We start from the raw sequence: 15,688 nt of genomic DNA, 5'->3' as shown, positions 1-15,688 counted from the left end.
CGGTCGAGTTCGGTGTTTTTTTTTACAAGAGCGGATTGATGGGTCTCGTCCAAGACATTGTGAAGCGACCTGTCGCCAAGGTGCCCACTCGAGGTCTCTGGATGGTCGAAGTAAAGCGTGCTTCGGCGGCTTTGACTGCTTTGGTCTGGGGTAATGATGAGGCTAGGTACCTCAATATTGACATTCGAAGCGGAGGTTCGCTGGCAACCAGGGACCCTCGCGAGTGTACCTGCCAGGTAGCGCGACTGTGGCTAAGCCAGAAGTGGAAAGGCCTGGTGAATTTGCAGATGAGTTTCTTAGCCCCTTAGAGTTAGCGCCCGGTGGACTCGAACCAAGCGTGAGAACCAATTTCAATCCAGCACACAGTGCACAGTGCATAGAAACAGAGCTGGCCCAAGTGGTACTTCCACAATGCCTTCTCAACACCGAGCTTACACTCAAGCACTCTTCACGATGAGCCACCAGCTGGAGGTCGGATTGGTTAAATACGGTGGTTTAATCAAAATTCATTTCCAGCGGTTACTGGCTGTGTTTCTCCTCTTATTTCTTTGCCCAGATAATTATTGTTGCTTCTGTCTTCTTGATTTGTTGTGCACAGCTGTAGAACTGGTCATGTTGAATCGGAGAAATCGGTCCATTCAGTGTTCCAGTCCCTGAAGGAGCCCAGCAGGATGTCAGCCGTAGAAGACTGATCCATCTCCTAGCATGGAACGACACATCAGGATAGCTTAGTGATGCAGCCGCCTGATCTCTCCGTGTTGCCCAAGTGGTGAAACGAAGCTGAATCTTTGCTCGCTGGGTGGCGGCACTTCGCTGGCGCTGGTGAGGGATTCAGTGTTTTCTAAACCTGCCACACGAAAAGAATCCATCTGTCAACCCGCAAGTACAGATTCACAGAGAGATGCTGCCACTGCTTCATTGGCCGCCTTGCTTGCATGCACCGCGCGTGCGACAAGATCCCGATGGAGGTTGGCGTCGGATGATGGGAGGCTGCCCTTCAGCCATAGGTTTGTGATCTCGTCCCGTGCGGGGAGGTATGCAACGCAACAGGCCGCTAGAATCTCCTTGTGCTCTGATGGGACCGGGTCCAGCACCATAAGAGGTTCTTTGTCGTCTTGACCGGGTACCAGCGCTGCAACTCCTCCGGAAACTGTATCAACACAGTCGATACCGGCATCAGCGAGCGCTGCCGCTGCGACTGTGATGCATCCACTCAGTACATTCATCATATCCCACTCCTCGCTTCCTTGCTCAACGGCCACTTGTCGGGCTTGGTCTCCTTCGATGATGGTGACGATGACGTCCACTCCGCTCTTGGGCCATCGGTCCGCAATGAGGGCTCCGCGGAGGGCTGCCTCGAGATGAGAGCTCAGATCGCGCTCACTGGCATCGCGTAGATATCCCCTTCTTTGGCGTGTCGCGAAGGGGGCATATTTAACGTGAGTGGACAGAACCATGTGAGGAGAGAAGGGAGCTGATCGTGGTAGAGATCTGGGCCCATGAACCGTACATGTGAGCTTCATGCCTTTGCTACCAGATGCATCTTGAGACTCGATCTCCAAGTATGCTGACCCAGATGCAGAAGCAGTTACCCCAGTCCTCAAGTCTGATTCGGATGTTAGTCCCCTGCAACAGCAAAAGTTATGAGGCATACAGGCACTCACATTGCGACCGAACACTATTCGGAGGTCGTGTCCGACTTGTGACGGAAGATTCATCCGCCTCATATACCGGAGGTATTGTGACACCTCCAGGACCGTTGATGCGTCGTCGGTCAGCCATTTTCTAATGAATCAATTTTAACCTTCGCAGCTTTCATCGATGCGAGCATGGATTTTGGTCGCTCTCAAGTGAGGCTCTTTATGCAATAAAGCGAAGTGGGTAACACTATCGCGTAGATTAGTCATCCGAGGACCCATCTCTGAAGCCTTCAAATTTTCTCGCCGACCACCATTCAAGCTTGCTCTTCTTCTTTCTCTTCATCACATTCGAGAGCCTGTCTACTCTCCAACGCACACTGCTGACGAGCAAGATCGATCAAAATTCTGACGACCTGCTGAAATATGTCACGGTGCTGATTTGGATTCTACTCAGGCTCTCTTTCGTTGCCAATCGCAAAAGGTACGTCGCGATTTCACGCGTTTTCCTTGCGCCCAAATGATGATCTTTCACACCACTGTTCCCGCGACACCTGAGCGTCTGAACAACATGCACTACCATCTGACCACAACGACATTGCCTACTTCTCTCAAGATCAAACCGCTATTTGGTCAAATTGGTACTGACTGGTTTGAAAAGCGTTAGGCAAACTTGCCATACTCTCCCACAAAGTCGACTGGACTCGACTGCCTGCAAGGTTCGTACACTTTTCGCTTTCAGCCCCCACCTGCCCCCAGTCGATGATGAGAAACCTTTCATTCAGTTCTGCTTCTGAAGCGCTGTGATGACTCCTAAATTACCAAACCAAGATCTCTGATACTTGACTTCATTTCTACCCTTTGCTTCATCTTGTCTCCGTAGCTTGAAGCTAACCCCACACAAGTGCTAGGAACGCCTGAGTCCCCGAACAGACCCGACGCGCCTCAATTGCCAATCTGCTCAGTAAGTCTATCGCGTGAACTTGAGGTGCAAAGGGGATTGTGTTTCATGATGACACAAGTTCTATCCATTCAACGACTTCATCTTGGCCAAGTCGCCCTCCCGCACCATAGGCCCTTCTCGGAGGGCTGATGACCGGTTGTGGAGTTTCTCTTGGGTGTCATGCCGACTCCAGTGTCCAGGGTGCTGGTGGCTCGTTCTGGGTTGTTAGTAGTCAGGGCCGGCCGAGATGACTGAGTAAACTGGCTTGTCTGAATTTATCACACTCTTCCTTAGTTACAGATGTGTTCTCTGCTTTATCCATTAACATCTGACATTCGCTAACGAATGCAAAAAGATCCAGAGAATCTTGACGCCAGTCCGAGCCGCTTGACGTAGACACCCACAGGTAAGTAGGGGTATTCTGTTCTAGCCTTAGTTAGATGATGAAAAATACAATTCGTGGGTCTCTTGTCCTATTCTCAGTTCTTGATTCCGTCCATTTTCATATGATCTTGTGAACAACAGACAGCAGCCCATATGCAACCTGATGGCCCAGAGATGGCGATCTCACGTCCCATCTCGGAGTACATTTCTCCAGGCCCCGAGGAGTCCCCATCCCAATCAATGATAACCTGGCCGTTTGTGACGTCTGTTGGGTAGAAGTGACATCTTAGCATCCCTGTACAGCGCGTATAAAGGAGATTGCCGTGTAAAGCCTAGATATAATCCTCCACTGTCTAGAGTCCTAGAGCACCCCTGCAAGTGGCCATCTTCTCCTGAGGTCATCATGCGCATGTAGTTGAAGAGCAAGACACTTTCTCTATTTACTTAAGGTACACTCTTCCACTCACCTCCCCGAATTGAACCATCTCACGCACCGCCAAGTATCATCTTGGGACAAACTTCGCCCAGGGTGGAGCGTACAGGTGTTCTTGTCAGGGCCTAGTCTCGGATAAGCTGACGTCGAGGGATCCAATCAGAAACTGCCCCACGACCCCTTCCCTCGACTAAAGGGACCAGAACACATGCATTTCAGCGGCCGACTCGCCCTGGCACGCAGCACTTCGTATCCCATTCCCCAAGAGAAACGGTCGGCTTTGTAGCCACATTGCCCTTGCGCAACGACACTCGTTCGACGAAGACTACGACAACGCAACGCGATCGAATACGGTCGGAGGCGACTTCGAGGCTACAAGGAGATCAGGAATACGAGAGCTCACCGTGCGACGTTGAGAGCCATCCGCTGTGCTTGGTAGTCCCTTGGGCATCGCATCCCCTGCGTCGCCCTCCTAACATCAACCACTTTTCTGGGCTTTCCATCAACCATCCTCTCGCTCCGCCGGTCTTTTGCCAGCGCACGACAATCTTGCATTCGAATTCGAGTGCGATCTAGGGACGCGACGCCCAGCGTCTCCGCGCAAAGGCCGTTCAATGCCCTCCTATGCCTTGCCAACGGCCAACTCCAAGATGATGCCCCGGCACAACGCCGCCGCCTATTCCAACGGCTACCCACGCGGCAACACTTTTGACATCTCTCCACACAAGTAGGTGCCCCTCCTCTCGGCTCATGCAAGCTGCAAGCTACGTCTCTGGGGCGTCGCATGCGCATGATTCTGGGAGTCTATTGCTGACCGTTGGATGCTCATCAGGTTCCAACCACGAACATTGACACCCGCTCAACGCCGTCGCAAGAAGCTTCTTGTTCGCCTCGCCGTCGTCGGTCTTATTCTGTTCGTCTTCAGCCTGTGGCTATGGCCGTCCAGCTCTGTCGCCTCCCTCGTTTCCTTCGGCCTTCTCTCGACGAGCGGCACTCCTGAGCTTGAGACAGTTCGATACTACGACTTGACCACAGTCCAGGGCACCGCCCGTGGATGGGAACGTGAGGAGCGCATTCTTCTGTGTGTGCCGCTCCGAGATGCCGAACCTCATCTTACCATGTTCTTTTCCCACCTTCGCAATTTCACCTATCCTCATCACTTAATCGACCTTGCTTTCCTCGTCTCCGACTCCAAAGACCGAACGCTCGAGGTATTGTCAGAAAACCTTGAGGCGATCCAGGCCGACGAGGACCCGAAGCAACCTTATGGCGAGATATCTATCATTGAGAAGGATTTTGGTCAGAAGGTCAACCAGGATGTCGAGAGTCGTCACGGTTTCGCTGCGCAGGCCAGTCGAAGAAAGCTGATGGCACAGGCTCGCAACTGGCTGCTCAGCGCTGCGTTGCGACCATATCACTCCTGGGTTTACTGGCGTGACGTCGATGTGGAAACTGCTCCCTTTACGATTCTCGAGGATCTCATGCGCCATAACAAGGATGTCATTGTTCCCAGTAAGTCAATAACCACCATGGCTTTGCGCAAAGTTTCGCGACACTAACCCATTCCAGACGTTTGGCGGCCGTTGCCTGACTGGCTTGGTGGAGAGCAGCCCTATGATCTGAACTCTTGGCAGGAGTCTGAGACGGCCTTGGCGCTCGCCGATACACTTGATGAAGATGCCGTTATTGTCGAAGGTTACGCCGAGTATGCTACATGGAGGCCTCACTTGGCGTATCTCCGGGATCCATTTGGCGACCCAGACATGGAAATGGAGATTGATGGTGTTGGAGGAGTCAGTATCTTGGCAAAGGCCAAGGTTTTCCGATCTGGTGTCCATTTCCCGGCTTTCAGCTTCGAGAAACATGCCGAGACAGAAGGATTTGGCAAGGTGAGTAACTCGCTCGTCGCAATTTATAGTTTCCGAGGTACTGACGTGACTGGCTAGATGTCCAAGAGAATGAAGTACTCTGTTGTAGGCCTGCCACACTACACTATCTGGCATTTGTATGAGCCTAGTGTGGATGATATCCGTCATATGGAGGTTTGTTGTCCCTTCTTCCTTACACCTACTGGGTCTTCTCGATCTAACGCTTGCTGCAGGAAATGGAGCGAGAGCGACTTGCTCGTGAAAAGGAGGAAGAAGAGAAGAAGAAGAACCAACAAAAGATCAAGGAGGAGTACAGTGACACCCGGAATGAGTGGGAGAAAGATAAGCAAGAGATGCAGGATCTGGTGGCGCAGCAGAAGCCTATCAAGGAACCAGCCAACGCTCCTAGCCGAGACGGTTTGGCTAAACCTCACAAGGGCCAGGGTGATTCTGCCGACTCCGCGAAGGACGCGAGCATACCAAAGGCGGCCAATGAAGAGGTCAAGGTGGTCAAGGGAGAGGAGAAGGCGGTCAAGGAAGGAGGGAAGCCGGCCGGGCAAGAGGCAAAGGCGGCTGAGGGAGCTGCAGCCAATGCGGCTGGCGATGGCGCTCAGAAGGAGAAGGTGGTCAAAGCAGCTGCTTGAGCAGCGTCTGGCCAGCGGAGGCTATGTGTTGTACAATATATGACTTTATGGGCGGCCTTGGGGTTGATTCGGAGGACGCTTCCAGTTGGGCATGCAGGATGTGCGAGGGTAACTACCCTCGAGGAAGTTGTAGAAGGCGTTTGGTTGGGAAATGGTTACTGGTTACAAGCCAACGAAAAGATACAAGATTAATCACTTGGACATTGCCATATTACTCGACTTGAGAGCAACGTCAGCATGGCCTGGTTTGGACACTCGATCCAACTCTCCCCCTTTCTCAGATATGACCAGCTACCCTGTCGCTCATAAGGCAAGGTCTCCACTAAAAAAGATACGATGAGCTCCATGAACCATGGGCTAAATACTCTTTCGTGAATGGACAACCTCTGAACAGCGTAAAGAACCAAGGTTAAGGAAGGTGATGGACCGAGAATAAAAAGCAACTCGCAGGCTGTTTGCGTACGCACCTATCGGATTGTCAAGGTGGACAGTGAGACTGACATGATATTTTGCGTTTGTTGAGCCTTACAGTACTCAAAACTGTTCAGACTGTACCAAATAAGGGGGTCAGTGAAGTCCCTGGACTTGTGACAGCTAGCCAATCAGCGACACCGCTGGACGACACCTTGGAGAAAGACAGAGCGCAACTTCCACGCGACGTTGTTAGTGGTGCCTTAGCTAGCAGTGCGCTACGTAGCGATTTGATCTTCCATCATCCACCCTCACAACTGTCCAGGCAGCGCCCGACCTCCTACCAGCGGTCCCCAAGATTCCCTAGAGAGGACGCGGTCTTCGTGTCTTCTGGGAACACTTGTCTTCTTTTTCCCGCTGTGCGATACTAAATTCAGCCAGTTGGCAGCTCCTACAGAACCTCCGATTCCAACGTTCTCGGCCGCCCCGAACCTGAGCGGATCGCTTGGTCGCACATTTCGACGACCGTTCTCGAGCCCAGAAGATCATGAATCGCGATGAACAGCAACCCGTAACGATGGAGAGCCCTCGGCCCTCTGGGGTTTCCAGCTTTGAGCACCGCACCCTCCCTCCTCGGATGCAGTACCGAAGCCGACCCGTCTCTGTCGCAGTCGACCCTGTGTCGTTGGTTATTTCAGAATGCATTTCGATAACTTCCGCCATCCAGAAGCATGCGCGATCACCGCACTCGTCCGTGTCCGCCATTCTTGGAGGAAGCCCCAATCCCGTCCATCTTGGGCCTCCTAGCCCGTCTCCGCGCGGGAGGAGTAAGAGCCCCGCGGCGAGGCTCAGCGACGATGCGTCCCATGATGGCCTCACCAATCGTTGGGGACTGCGCGGCCAGAGAGGCAAGAGCATGCAGGACAACCCCATGATCACTGGCTTTGGAAAGTTGAGGCATGAGCTCGCTGGTGTCAAAGGTGCGTCGACCCTCGCAGCTCGCTCCCCCGTCATGATAGGTTGTTGTAGCTAACATTCTGCGTCCAGATATCCGGTCATTCGATGCTCCTGCAATCCTTGCACCGTTCCTGCACGTCATCCAAGCCAAAGGCACCGCCGCCCCCATTACGATTCTGGCCCTCGGCGCACTGAGGAAGTTTCTGGCATATGGCTTCATCTGCCCGGAGTCGCCCCGATTTGCCCTCGCGATGCAGTCCCTCTCAGCCGCCGTTACACACTGCCAATTCGATATTAGCGACTCGGGACAGGTCGAGGTGGTACTTCTTATGATTCTAAACCTTATGGAGGACATGATGTCAGGCCCTGGCGGAGATATCTTGAGCGACGAGAGCGTCTGCGACATGATGGGCCGTGGCCTCGCCATCTGCTCCCAACCACGATTTTCTCCCGTGTTGCGCAGAACCGCTGAGGCTTCCATGGTTAGGATGTGTCAAATCATATTCGAGGACATCAAGCACCTCGAGTTTGAGGCTGGCGAGGACGCCGATGCGTTGGAGCAGCAAGTGGACGACGACCTCGATAGCGTCAGAATGGAGGCCCCTGCCCCTGAGGCTGAAGGTTTGTCCGCCGAGCCCACGAGTTTGGGACTGTCTGGAACAGCGACCCCGGACCCTGAGCGGAGTAGCAGGGAGACAGCGTCAAACTCGGAGACACCTCAAGCCACTGCGAGCGAGCCAACTGAAGAGACGGAGTCTGTTGATCTCAGACCCTATTCTCTGCCTTCTGTTCGCGAGCTTTTCCGGGTTCTGGTCAATTTCCTGGACCCCCAGGAGCGACAGCACACTGACAATATGAGAGTCATGGCTTTGCGCATCATTCATGTCGCTCTCGAGGTTTCTGGGCCCTTCATCTCTCGGCACCCTGCATTGGCTGTTATCGCCGAGGACCGCTTGTGCTGTTACCTCTTTCAGCTGGTGAGATCCGATAACATGGCTATCCTTCAAGAATCTCTCACTGTTGCTGGCACACTACTCGCGACCTGCCGTGGTGTTCTCAAATTGCAGCAAGAGCTGTTCTTGTCTTACTTGGTCACATGTCTCCACCCCAAAATTGAGATTCCTCGGGAACCTGGAATTGAGCCATCTCTGTACTCTGGCATCCCACTGAACCCCAAGCCCAACAGTGGGCGAGCGACCCCCGTTCCGGTCGGGGAACGCCAAAAACTTGGCTTGGAAGGGGGCGCCCGCAAACCGGATGCTCGTCAGGCCATGGTTGAGAGTTTAGGAGTGTTGTCGAGAATGCCAACATTCATGGCGGAGCTTTTCATCAACTACGATTGCGACGTTGACCGAGCTGATCTTTGCGAGGATATGATTGGGCTTCTCTCGAGAAATGCTTTGCCGGACTCAGCAACATGGAGCACGACAAGCGTCCCCCCTCTCTGCCTCGATGCCCTGCTGCGATATATCCAGTTCATCGCCGAACGGCTGGTTGATGACCCTGTTACTGATGGTTATCCCGATCCGGCCATTTTGCGGGAGCAGAGGCGGAGAAAGAAGATCATCATCAAGGGAGCAGGCAAGTTCAACGAGAAACCTAAAGCAGGTCTGGGCTACCTGGAGGCGCAAGGCATTATCGAGAATGCCAGTGACCCTGTGGCTGTGGCCAAGTTCCTCAAGGGAACTTCCCGTATCAACAAGAAGGTGCTCGGTGACTTCCTCTCTAAGAGAGGCAATGAGGCCATCCTTGAGGCTTTCCTCGATTCCTTTGACTTCTCCGGTAAGAGAGTGGACGAAGCCTTGAGACAGTTCCTCGAGTCATTCCGCCTGCCTGGAGAAGCGCCTTTGATTTCTACCATCGTCGAGTCCTTCTCGGACAAGTACTGCTCCAATGATACCACAGAAGAAGTTGCAGATAAGGATGCGGTGTACATTCTGACGTATGCCATCATCTTGCTGAACACCGACCAGCACAACCCGAACCTGGACGCCAAGAAGCGCATGACATTGGAGGACTTTTCCAAGAACCTCAGGGGAACAAACAATGGCAAGAATTTTGCTCCAGAATACCTTCAGGTCATCTACGAGTCCATCAAGTCCAACGAAATCATTCTTCCTGACGAACATGACAACAAGCACGCCTTCGACTATGCCTGGAGAGAGTTGCTCCTTAAGACTGAGTCTACTGGAAGCCTGATCATTTGCGATACGAATATTTATGATGCCGACATGTTTGCTACGACCTGGAAGCCAATTGTTTCTACCCTGTCTTATGTTTTCATGTCTGCCACGGACGACGCTGTCTTTGCGCGAATCGTCACTGGATTTGACGAATGCGCACGCATCGCCACTAAGTACCGGAACACCGAAGCCCTCGACCAAATTGTCTATGTCCTGAGCCACATGTCTACTTTGGCAACCGAATCTCCCTTCAACACCTCGCTAAATACCGAAGTCCAAGCTGGGGACGGCAGTGTTATGGTTAGCGAGCTCGCTGTTAAGCTGGGCAGGGACTTTAGAGCCCAGCTTGCGACTCTGGTGCTTTTCCGTGTCGTCACTGATAGCGAAGAGTTGATCCACAAGAGCTGGAAATATGTATGTTTTCCATCTATGGACTTGAAAACATTGCTAATCATCCCCTAGATCATTCGCATATGGCTCAATCTGTTCACCAACTCTCTGATACCATCCTTCTCCCCGAGCAGTTTGACAGCCATGCCTCTACCACCCATCCCCTTGCAAACCCCCTCACAGGTCATTGATCGAGTGGCACGAAACGCAGAGACAGGCTTCTTTTCTGCTTTCACTTCGTACATCTCGAGCTATGCCGCCGATGACCCGCCAGAGCCATCCGATGAGGAATTGGAGAGCACGCTTTGCACTATCGATTGCATCAAGTCTTGCAAAATGAATGCGGTATTCGACAACCTTGCGTAAGCTTGCCTTTCTCCTTTCCGATACCCTGATGCTAACAATTATGTAGTAAACTTGATGCGTCGGTTGCCAAGGCAGTGGTTGAGGCCCTCATCGATCAACTTCCAGAGGACTCTACAACGACGGTGATCAGTGTCAAGCATGAGAGCATGCCTGGATCTCCCACAAACGGTCACGTTCCTCCATCAGGACACCTCAGATATGACCCCAGTGTCACCTACCTTCTGGAATTCTGCACTTTGTTGGCAACCAGGGATGAGGAGTCTATCGAGGATATGGGCAAGGTAGTTTTCGACACGCTCCAAGGCGTCCTTCGTGACTCGGGACAATACCACGCGATCACGGTGTCCCGAGCTGCGTTCTACGCTCTCAAGCTCCTCAAGACAGGCTACGTAGGTGTTGTTGCTGGCGTGCCCCAATCTCACACTGACACATTCCAGGATCACGACTTTGTCAATGTTCCTTTCTTGCTCCATACCATCTCAAGCCTACCACAAGATGCACTGGGCAAGAACTCGGATCTGGTGTTGCAGGGCCTTGCACTTTGCATCGATGAATCTGGTCCCTTAAGGCGTGAAATGATGACATCGCCCGACTTTTGGGCCATCCTTCGCGCCTTAGCTAAACGGCCTGAAGCAGCCGCACTGGTATTCGAGATCCTTGAAAAGGGAACTACTGGAACACCACCCGCAATCATGGCCGACAACTATGAGGCGGCAATCTCCTTGCTCAACGATTTTGCTTCTGCTGCCAGCCCCAAGCACTCTGTCATTCAGACACGGAGCCCTCGACCTCAGAGGTCGAACCCACCTAAGCAGGACAAGAAACGGTACGTGTCTTCGTCTGATACGGAAGCTAATTCACTAACATGAGATGATAGCCAAGCGGAAGCTGTTGCGAGAGGGTCCAAGGCTGTCAATATGCTGTACAACATGACGGATCGCATTCCTCATCTTATGCAGCAATCTCAGCTTGAGAGCAGTGAAGGTTCGCCATGACTGTCGACATCACTACGAAATGAACTTTGCTAACAAAATTTGCCTAGCTTGGTCGGCGTACTGGTTGCCAATCTTCCAGGCCCTGACAACGCAATGCGCAAACCCTTGCAGAGATGTTCGACAACTGGCCTTCTCCGCCCTGCAGCGATCTCTGCTTTCACCAGAGCTGACCTGCAGTGACCCGAAGGAATGGACTGCTATCTTTGGCAAGGTTCTATTTCCCTTGATCATCCAACTCCTCAAGCCAGAGGTTTTCTCATCTGACCGAGATGGAATGAGTGAGATGAGAGTCCAGTCCGCCTCCCTTCTTTGCAAAGTGTTCCTCCAGTATCTGGTGCTCCTTTCCGAATGGGATGGCATGCTGGATCTCTGGATTAAGATCATCGAGATTATGGATCGCCTCATGAACAGTGGCCAGGGAGACAGCCTTGTAAGTCGAATGAGAATCTCGCCGGTCGGGTAGTCACTGACATTGCATTGCGCAGGAGGAGGCAGTTCGAGAAAACCTTAAGAACGTGTTGTTGTTCATGGCCAGCAGTGGATACCTGGTTTCACCAAACAAGGATTCCTCTAAGGAGGAGCTATGGTCAGAGACTTGGAAGCGCATCGATCGTTTCCTGCCCGACCTTCGTGGCGATCTTGCTCTAGATGAGCCTGCAGTCGAGGAAAAGGCTGAGAGGAAGAGTGTGGAAAAGAAAGAAGAGCATCAGGAGCAGGCTGAAGAGGGCAGTGACAAGGTTGAGGAGAAGAGTGAAGAGGCCGAGGAAGCGGAAAAGAAAGAAGAGAAGAAAGAGGAGGCAAGCGAGGAGCAGTAAATAATGACCACTGGCGGATAGAAGAGGGTGATGATGGTATTACCACTATGGTGCTGAGGCGTCTGGATGATGATATGTTGTGATATTAGAATGGCTTAACAGAAGCACGCTGTACAAAACGCATAATAGAACAGCTCTGTTGATTGATAGAATCCGGTGACCTGACCCCTTGTGAACTGAAGTCGTGGAGGCGTTCTGGGCGTTCATGTGACGCGGCTCTTGCCAAGACAAGTGGCTGGTCCCTGAGGTCGCTACGCAACGACGTCATCTGAACTGTGGGGTTCTTGCAACATAGCACAGAGCTCGCGATAAGGAAGTTAAAGGTAACCACCGACCATCGGGTACCTTGACGTGAGAATTTGCTTGCTTGCTTGGAAGACATCAGTTTATTTGCACAGTTTACGACTCTCTTGGAACCAGGCGGCTCACGCTTAGGCTCGAAAAGCCCAAACCTCCCTCCCTCCTTCGACATTTCCACTCGAGCTCACATTTCCGACATTGCATGCAACGAACTCGGATACTTTGGCTATAACGGTCCGGCTTTGGCTGTGGGACATGCCACACGCCTGTCAGGATGTCTGAGTATGGTGTCCCCGACTCGCTCAGCTCAGGGCCCTCGGATGCCCTGCCGACCGTCAGCGACGCGAGCGGTGACGCGCCCGTTTTCCCTTTACTCCAGAACAATGGCGCCGGAAGCCCTTTATCCTCGGAGGCTCCCGGCGGCCCAAACCAGGTCGGGGAAGACGACAACGATGACGAACCTGCGGTAGCGAAGCCCTTCATGCGGACGACGAGTCCCGACCCTTCTGCACGAGCAGTCCCCGATACCTTTGACGACCGAGTGCCCGACCGACTGATATACAAGATGCACAAGTTTAGTCTGTATGAGACGGCGAGTCGGTATTATATAGTTGGCGTCGATGTCAGCGAGAAACGGTACAGGATTCTTAAGATCGACCGAACGACTGAAGGTGCGGAGTTGAACATGACGGACGACAAGATTGTATACAGTCTCAAGGAGATGAATCAACTGTTGGACACCATCGATGATGGCAACCGAGGAACGGGTGGAATCAAGCTACGCTGCACCACATGGGGGCTACTGGGCTTCATAAAATTCACCGGGCCATATTATATGCTCCTCATTACCAAGAAGAGCACTGTCGCCATGGTGGGAGGGCACTACATATACCAGATCGAGGGCACAGAACTGGTTCCCCTAACGCCAGCCAAGTTCAAGCCGGACACGCGCAATACTGAAGAGCAGCGGTTTCTGGGCATTCTGAACAATCTCGATTTGACCAGGTCCTTCTACTACAGTTACTCTTACGATGTCACGCGCACTCTACAGCACAATGTTATTCGGGAGCGTGAGGCCCTGGCTCAGGGCATCTTACCACCATCGGATGAGGATTTCAACTCGATGTTTGTGTGGAACGACTACCTATTGCAACCAGCTGTCAAGGCTCTCAGGGACCCTTATGACTGGTGTCGGCCGATTATCCACGGATATATCGACCAGGCTGGTGAGTGTACCATGAAGTGCAATATGATGGTTATAAAAGAAGGGCTTACTGATAGTTGGAGGCAGCTTTGTCCATATACGGGCGTACTGCTCATATTACGGTTATCGCAAGACGATCACGATACTTTGCCGGTGCTAGATTCCTAAAACGAGGAGCTAATGATCTTGTATGTGACCCCTTCCCTGGCCTATAGCATCAAAGGCTTGAAGCAATCAGTCGGCAGTATGCTCACCACGTTATCTAGGGCTATGTTGCCAACGATGTTGAGACAGAGCAAATTGTTGCTGAGTCACTGACAACATCTTTTCACGCACCTGGTCCCCAGCTCTACTGCAGCCCGCAGTATACCTCCTATGTCCAGCACAGAGGAAGCATCCCGCTTTACTGGACCCAAGATAATACTGGAGTCACACCCAAACCTCCGATCGAGCTCAACTTAGTTGACCCTTTCTACGGTGCGGCTGCCCTGCATTTTGATAACCTCTTCGAGCGTTACGGTGCACCAATCTATGTTGTGAACCTGATCAAGGCCAAGGAACGTCAGCCCCGTGAATCCAAACTACTGGAGGAGTACACGCATGCCATCGACTATCTGAACCAGTTTCTACCCGAGGGAAAGAAAATCATCCACAAGGCGTGGGACATGAGCCGGGCTTCAAAAGTGCGTGGCGGTGATGTGATCGGTAATCTCGAACTCATCGCCGAATCGGTAGTCACCACGACGGGCTTTTTCCAAAACGGTGACGGTATCACGAGCCCTATGACGGCACAGAATGGTGTTGCCAGGACCAACTGCATTGACTGCTTGGATCGTACAAACGCAGCACAATTCGTCATCGGCAAGCGGGCGTTGGGCCATCAGCTACACGCGCTGGGCATCCTGGAAAACACTGCGGTCGAGTACGACACAGATGCGGTGAATCTTTTTACACACATGTGGCATGACCATGGTGACACTATCGCCGTTCAGTACGGTGGTTCGCAACTCGTCAACACCATGGAGACATATCGAAAGATCAACCAGTGGACGAGTCACTCGCGGGACATGATCGAGAGCTTCAAGCGCTATTACAACAACTCTTTCCTTGATAGTCAGCGCCAAGAGGCTTATAACCTGTTCCTCGGTAACTACATCTTCACCCAGGGCCAGCCGATGCTATGGGACTTGGCCACCGATTATTACCTCCACCATGCCGATCCGAGAGACTGGTCTCTTAGGATGAGACACGATTACATCAACTGGTTCACCCCGGCATATCTCGAAGAGAGGAAGGTCCCGCCATATGTGCGCAAGCGGGACATTGCCCGCATTCACCCCGTCGAATTCTTTGATGATTATTGGCTCGAGTACTATAGACCCTCAACCCTCTCGTCCTTCCCCAAGATGTTCGCCTACAAGATGAACTCAACCATCAAGTATATTCCCCTCAAGTCGACGCAGGATGGCCGATACGATCTCAGTCCCTTCCGAGTCCGCACAGAGGGTGATGTTGACCACGGCGACAAGAAGAAACACAAGAAGGAGGCGAGCAAAGGCAGCGCGCCAACCCAGATGCCAGGAGACACTAGGGGGGCAGTCAAGAACGGTGCCCCTGAGCCAGCTCCTGGCCAGTCGCCAGCGAAGGTCATCTCGCTCCAACGTTGGTTGCAGCCAGCTCAGGACAAGACTGCTCACCAAAATGGCATACGACTGGATACGACACAGCCCTTGCAAAGACCTGATTCGCCTACAAAGACAAAGCAAACAGCTTTGGAAAAGTCCAAGGCTGCACAGTGGACTTTCACCAAGGCCGTCCACGACTCTCTGAACCCATCCGTGGCAGAACAAGAATATGAGGACTACGAGCGGTACATCAAGCACCCACAAAACCTTCCTCTTGTTGTCTCAAGCGATACTCCCGTCGACGTTGATTCATCCGAGTATCAGGAATATGTCAGTGGTGGCTGGCAAGATGAAGGTTTGATGGTCAAAGGGACTGAGGAAGAAATTGACGTCTATGCTGAGCTGCTCAAGGTGGGTGAGAACCCACTCACAGTGACTGAAGAAGATGGCCCAAAGAAGAGATACAAGGCCTATAGGAAATGGCTACGTGGAAAATCCTTCTTCAAGCAGCAGCCTCTGGACTAGACGTACAA

The 15,688-nt window shown here is 52.4% G+C and overlaps 4 protein-coding genes across 4 annotated transcripts; 3 read left to right on the top strand and 1 right to left on the bottom strand.

Annotated features, from left to right (window-relative positions):
- Window positions 1-872: 872 nt before the first annotated feature.
- Window positions 873-1,782, bottom strand: NCS57_00836900 (uncharacterized protein; the record flags this gene model as incomplete). The annotated part of the gene is made up of 2 exons (XM_053058185.1): window positions 873-1,606; window positions 1,665-1,782. 2 exons carry the CDS (start codon window positions 1,780-1,782, stop codon window positions 873-875), a joined length of 852 nt encoding a protein of 283 aa, XP_052912016.1.
- Window positions 1,783-4,011: 2,229 nt separating this feature from the next.
- On the top strand, window positions 4,012-5,909 carry NCS57_00836800 (uncharacterized protein; the record flags this gene model as incomplete). The annotated part of the gene is made up of 5 exons (XM_053058184.1): window positions 4,012-4,124; window positions 4,230-4,909; window positions 4,967-5,286; window positions 5,344-5,439; window positions 5,499-5,909. 5 exons carry the CDS (start codon window positions 4,012-4,014, stop codon window positions 5,907-5,909), a joined length of 1,620 nt encoding a protein of 539 aa, XP_052912015.1.
- A 958-nt stretch (window positions 5,910-6,867) lies between these two features.
- Window positions 6,868-12,026, top strand: NCS57_00836700 (SEC7 domain-containing protein; the record flags this gene model as incomplete). Its single annotated transcript, XM_053058183.1, has 8 exons — window positions 6,868-7,300; window positions 7,368-9,874; window positions 9,923-10,212; window positions 10,263-10,605; window positions 10,654-11,042; window positions 11,094-11,200; window positions 11,259-11,641; window positions 11,697-12,026. 8 exons carry the CDS (start codon window positions 6,868-6,870, stop codon window positions 12,024-12,026), a joined length of 4,782 nt encoding a protein of 1,593 aa, XP_052912014.1.
- A 574-nt stretch (window positions 12,027-12,600) lies between these two features.
- NCS57_00836600 (uncharacterized protein) lies at window positions 12,601-15,680 on the top strand (the record flags this gene model as incomplete). The annotated part of the gene is made up of 3 exons (XM_053058182.1): window positions 12,601-13,552; window positions 13,618-13,718; window positions 13,797-15,680. 3 exons carry the CDS (start codon window positions 12,601-12,603, stop codon window positions 15,678-15,680), a joined length of 2,937 nt encoding a protein of 978 aa, XP_052912013.1.
- Window positions 15,681-15,688: the final 8 nt, after the last annotated feature.

The sequence above is a fragment of the Fusarium keratoplasticum genome, chromosome 6 (genome assembly GCF_025433545.1).
Source record: "Fusarium keratoplasticum isolate Fu6.1 chromosome 6, whole genome shotgun sequence".
In the NCBI taxonomy this organism is placed as follows: domain Eukaryota; kingdom Fungi; phylum Ascomycota; class Sordariomycetes; order Hypocreales; family Nectriaceae; genus Fusarium; species Fusarium keratoplasticum.
This window is presented reverse-complemented; position numbering and strand designations above follow the sequence as displayed.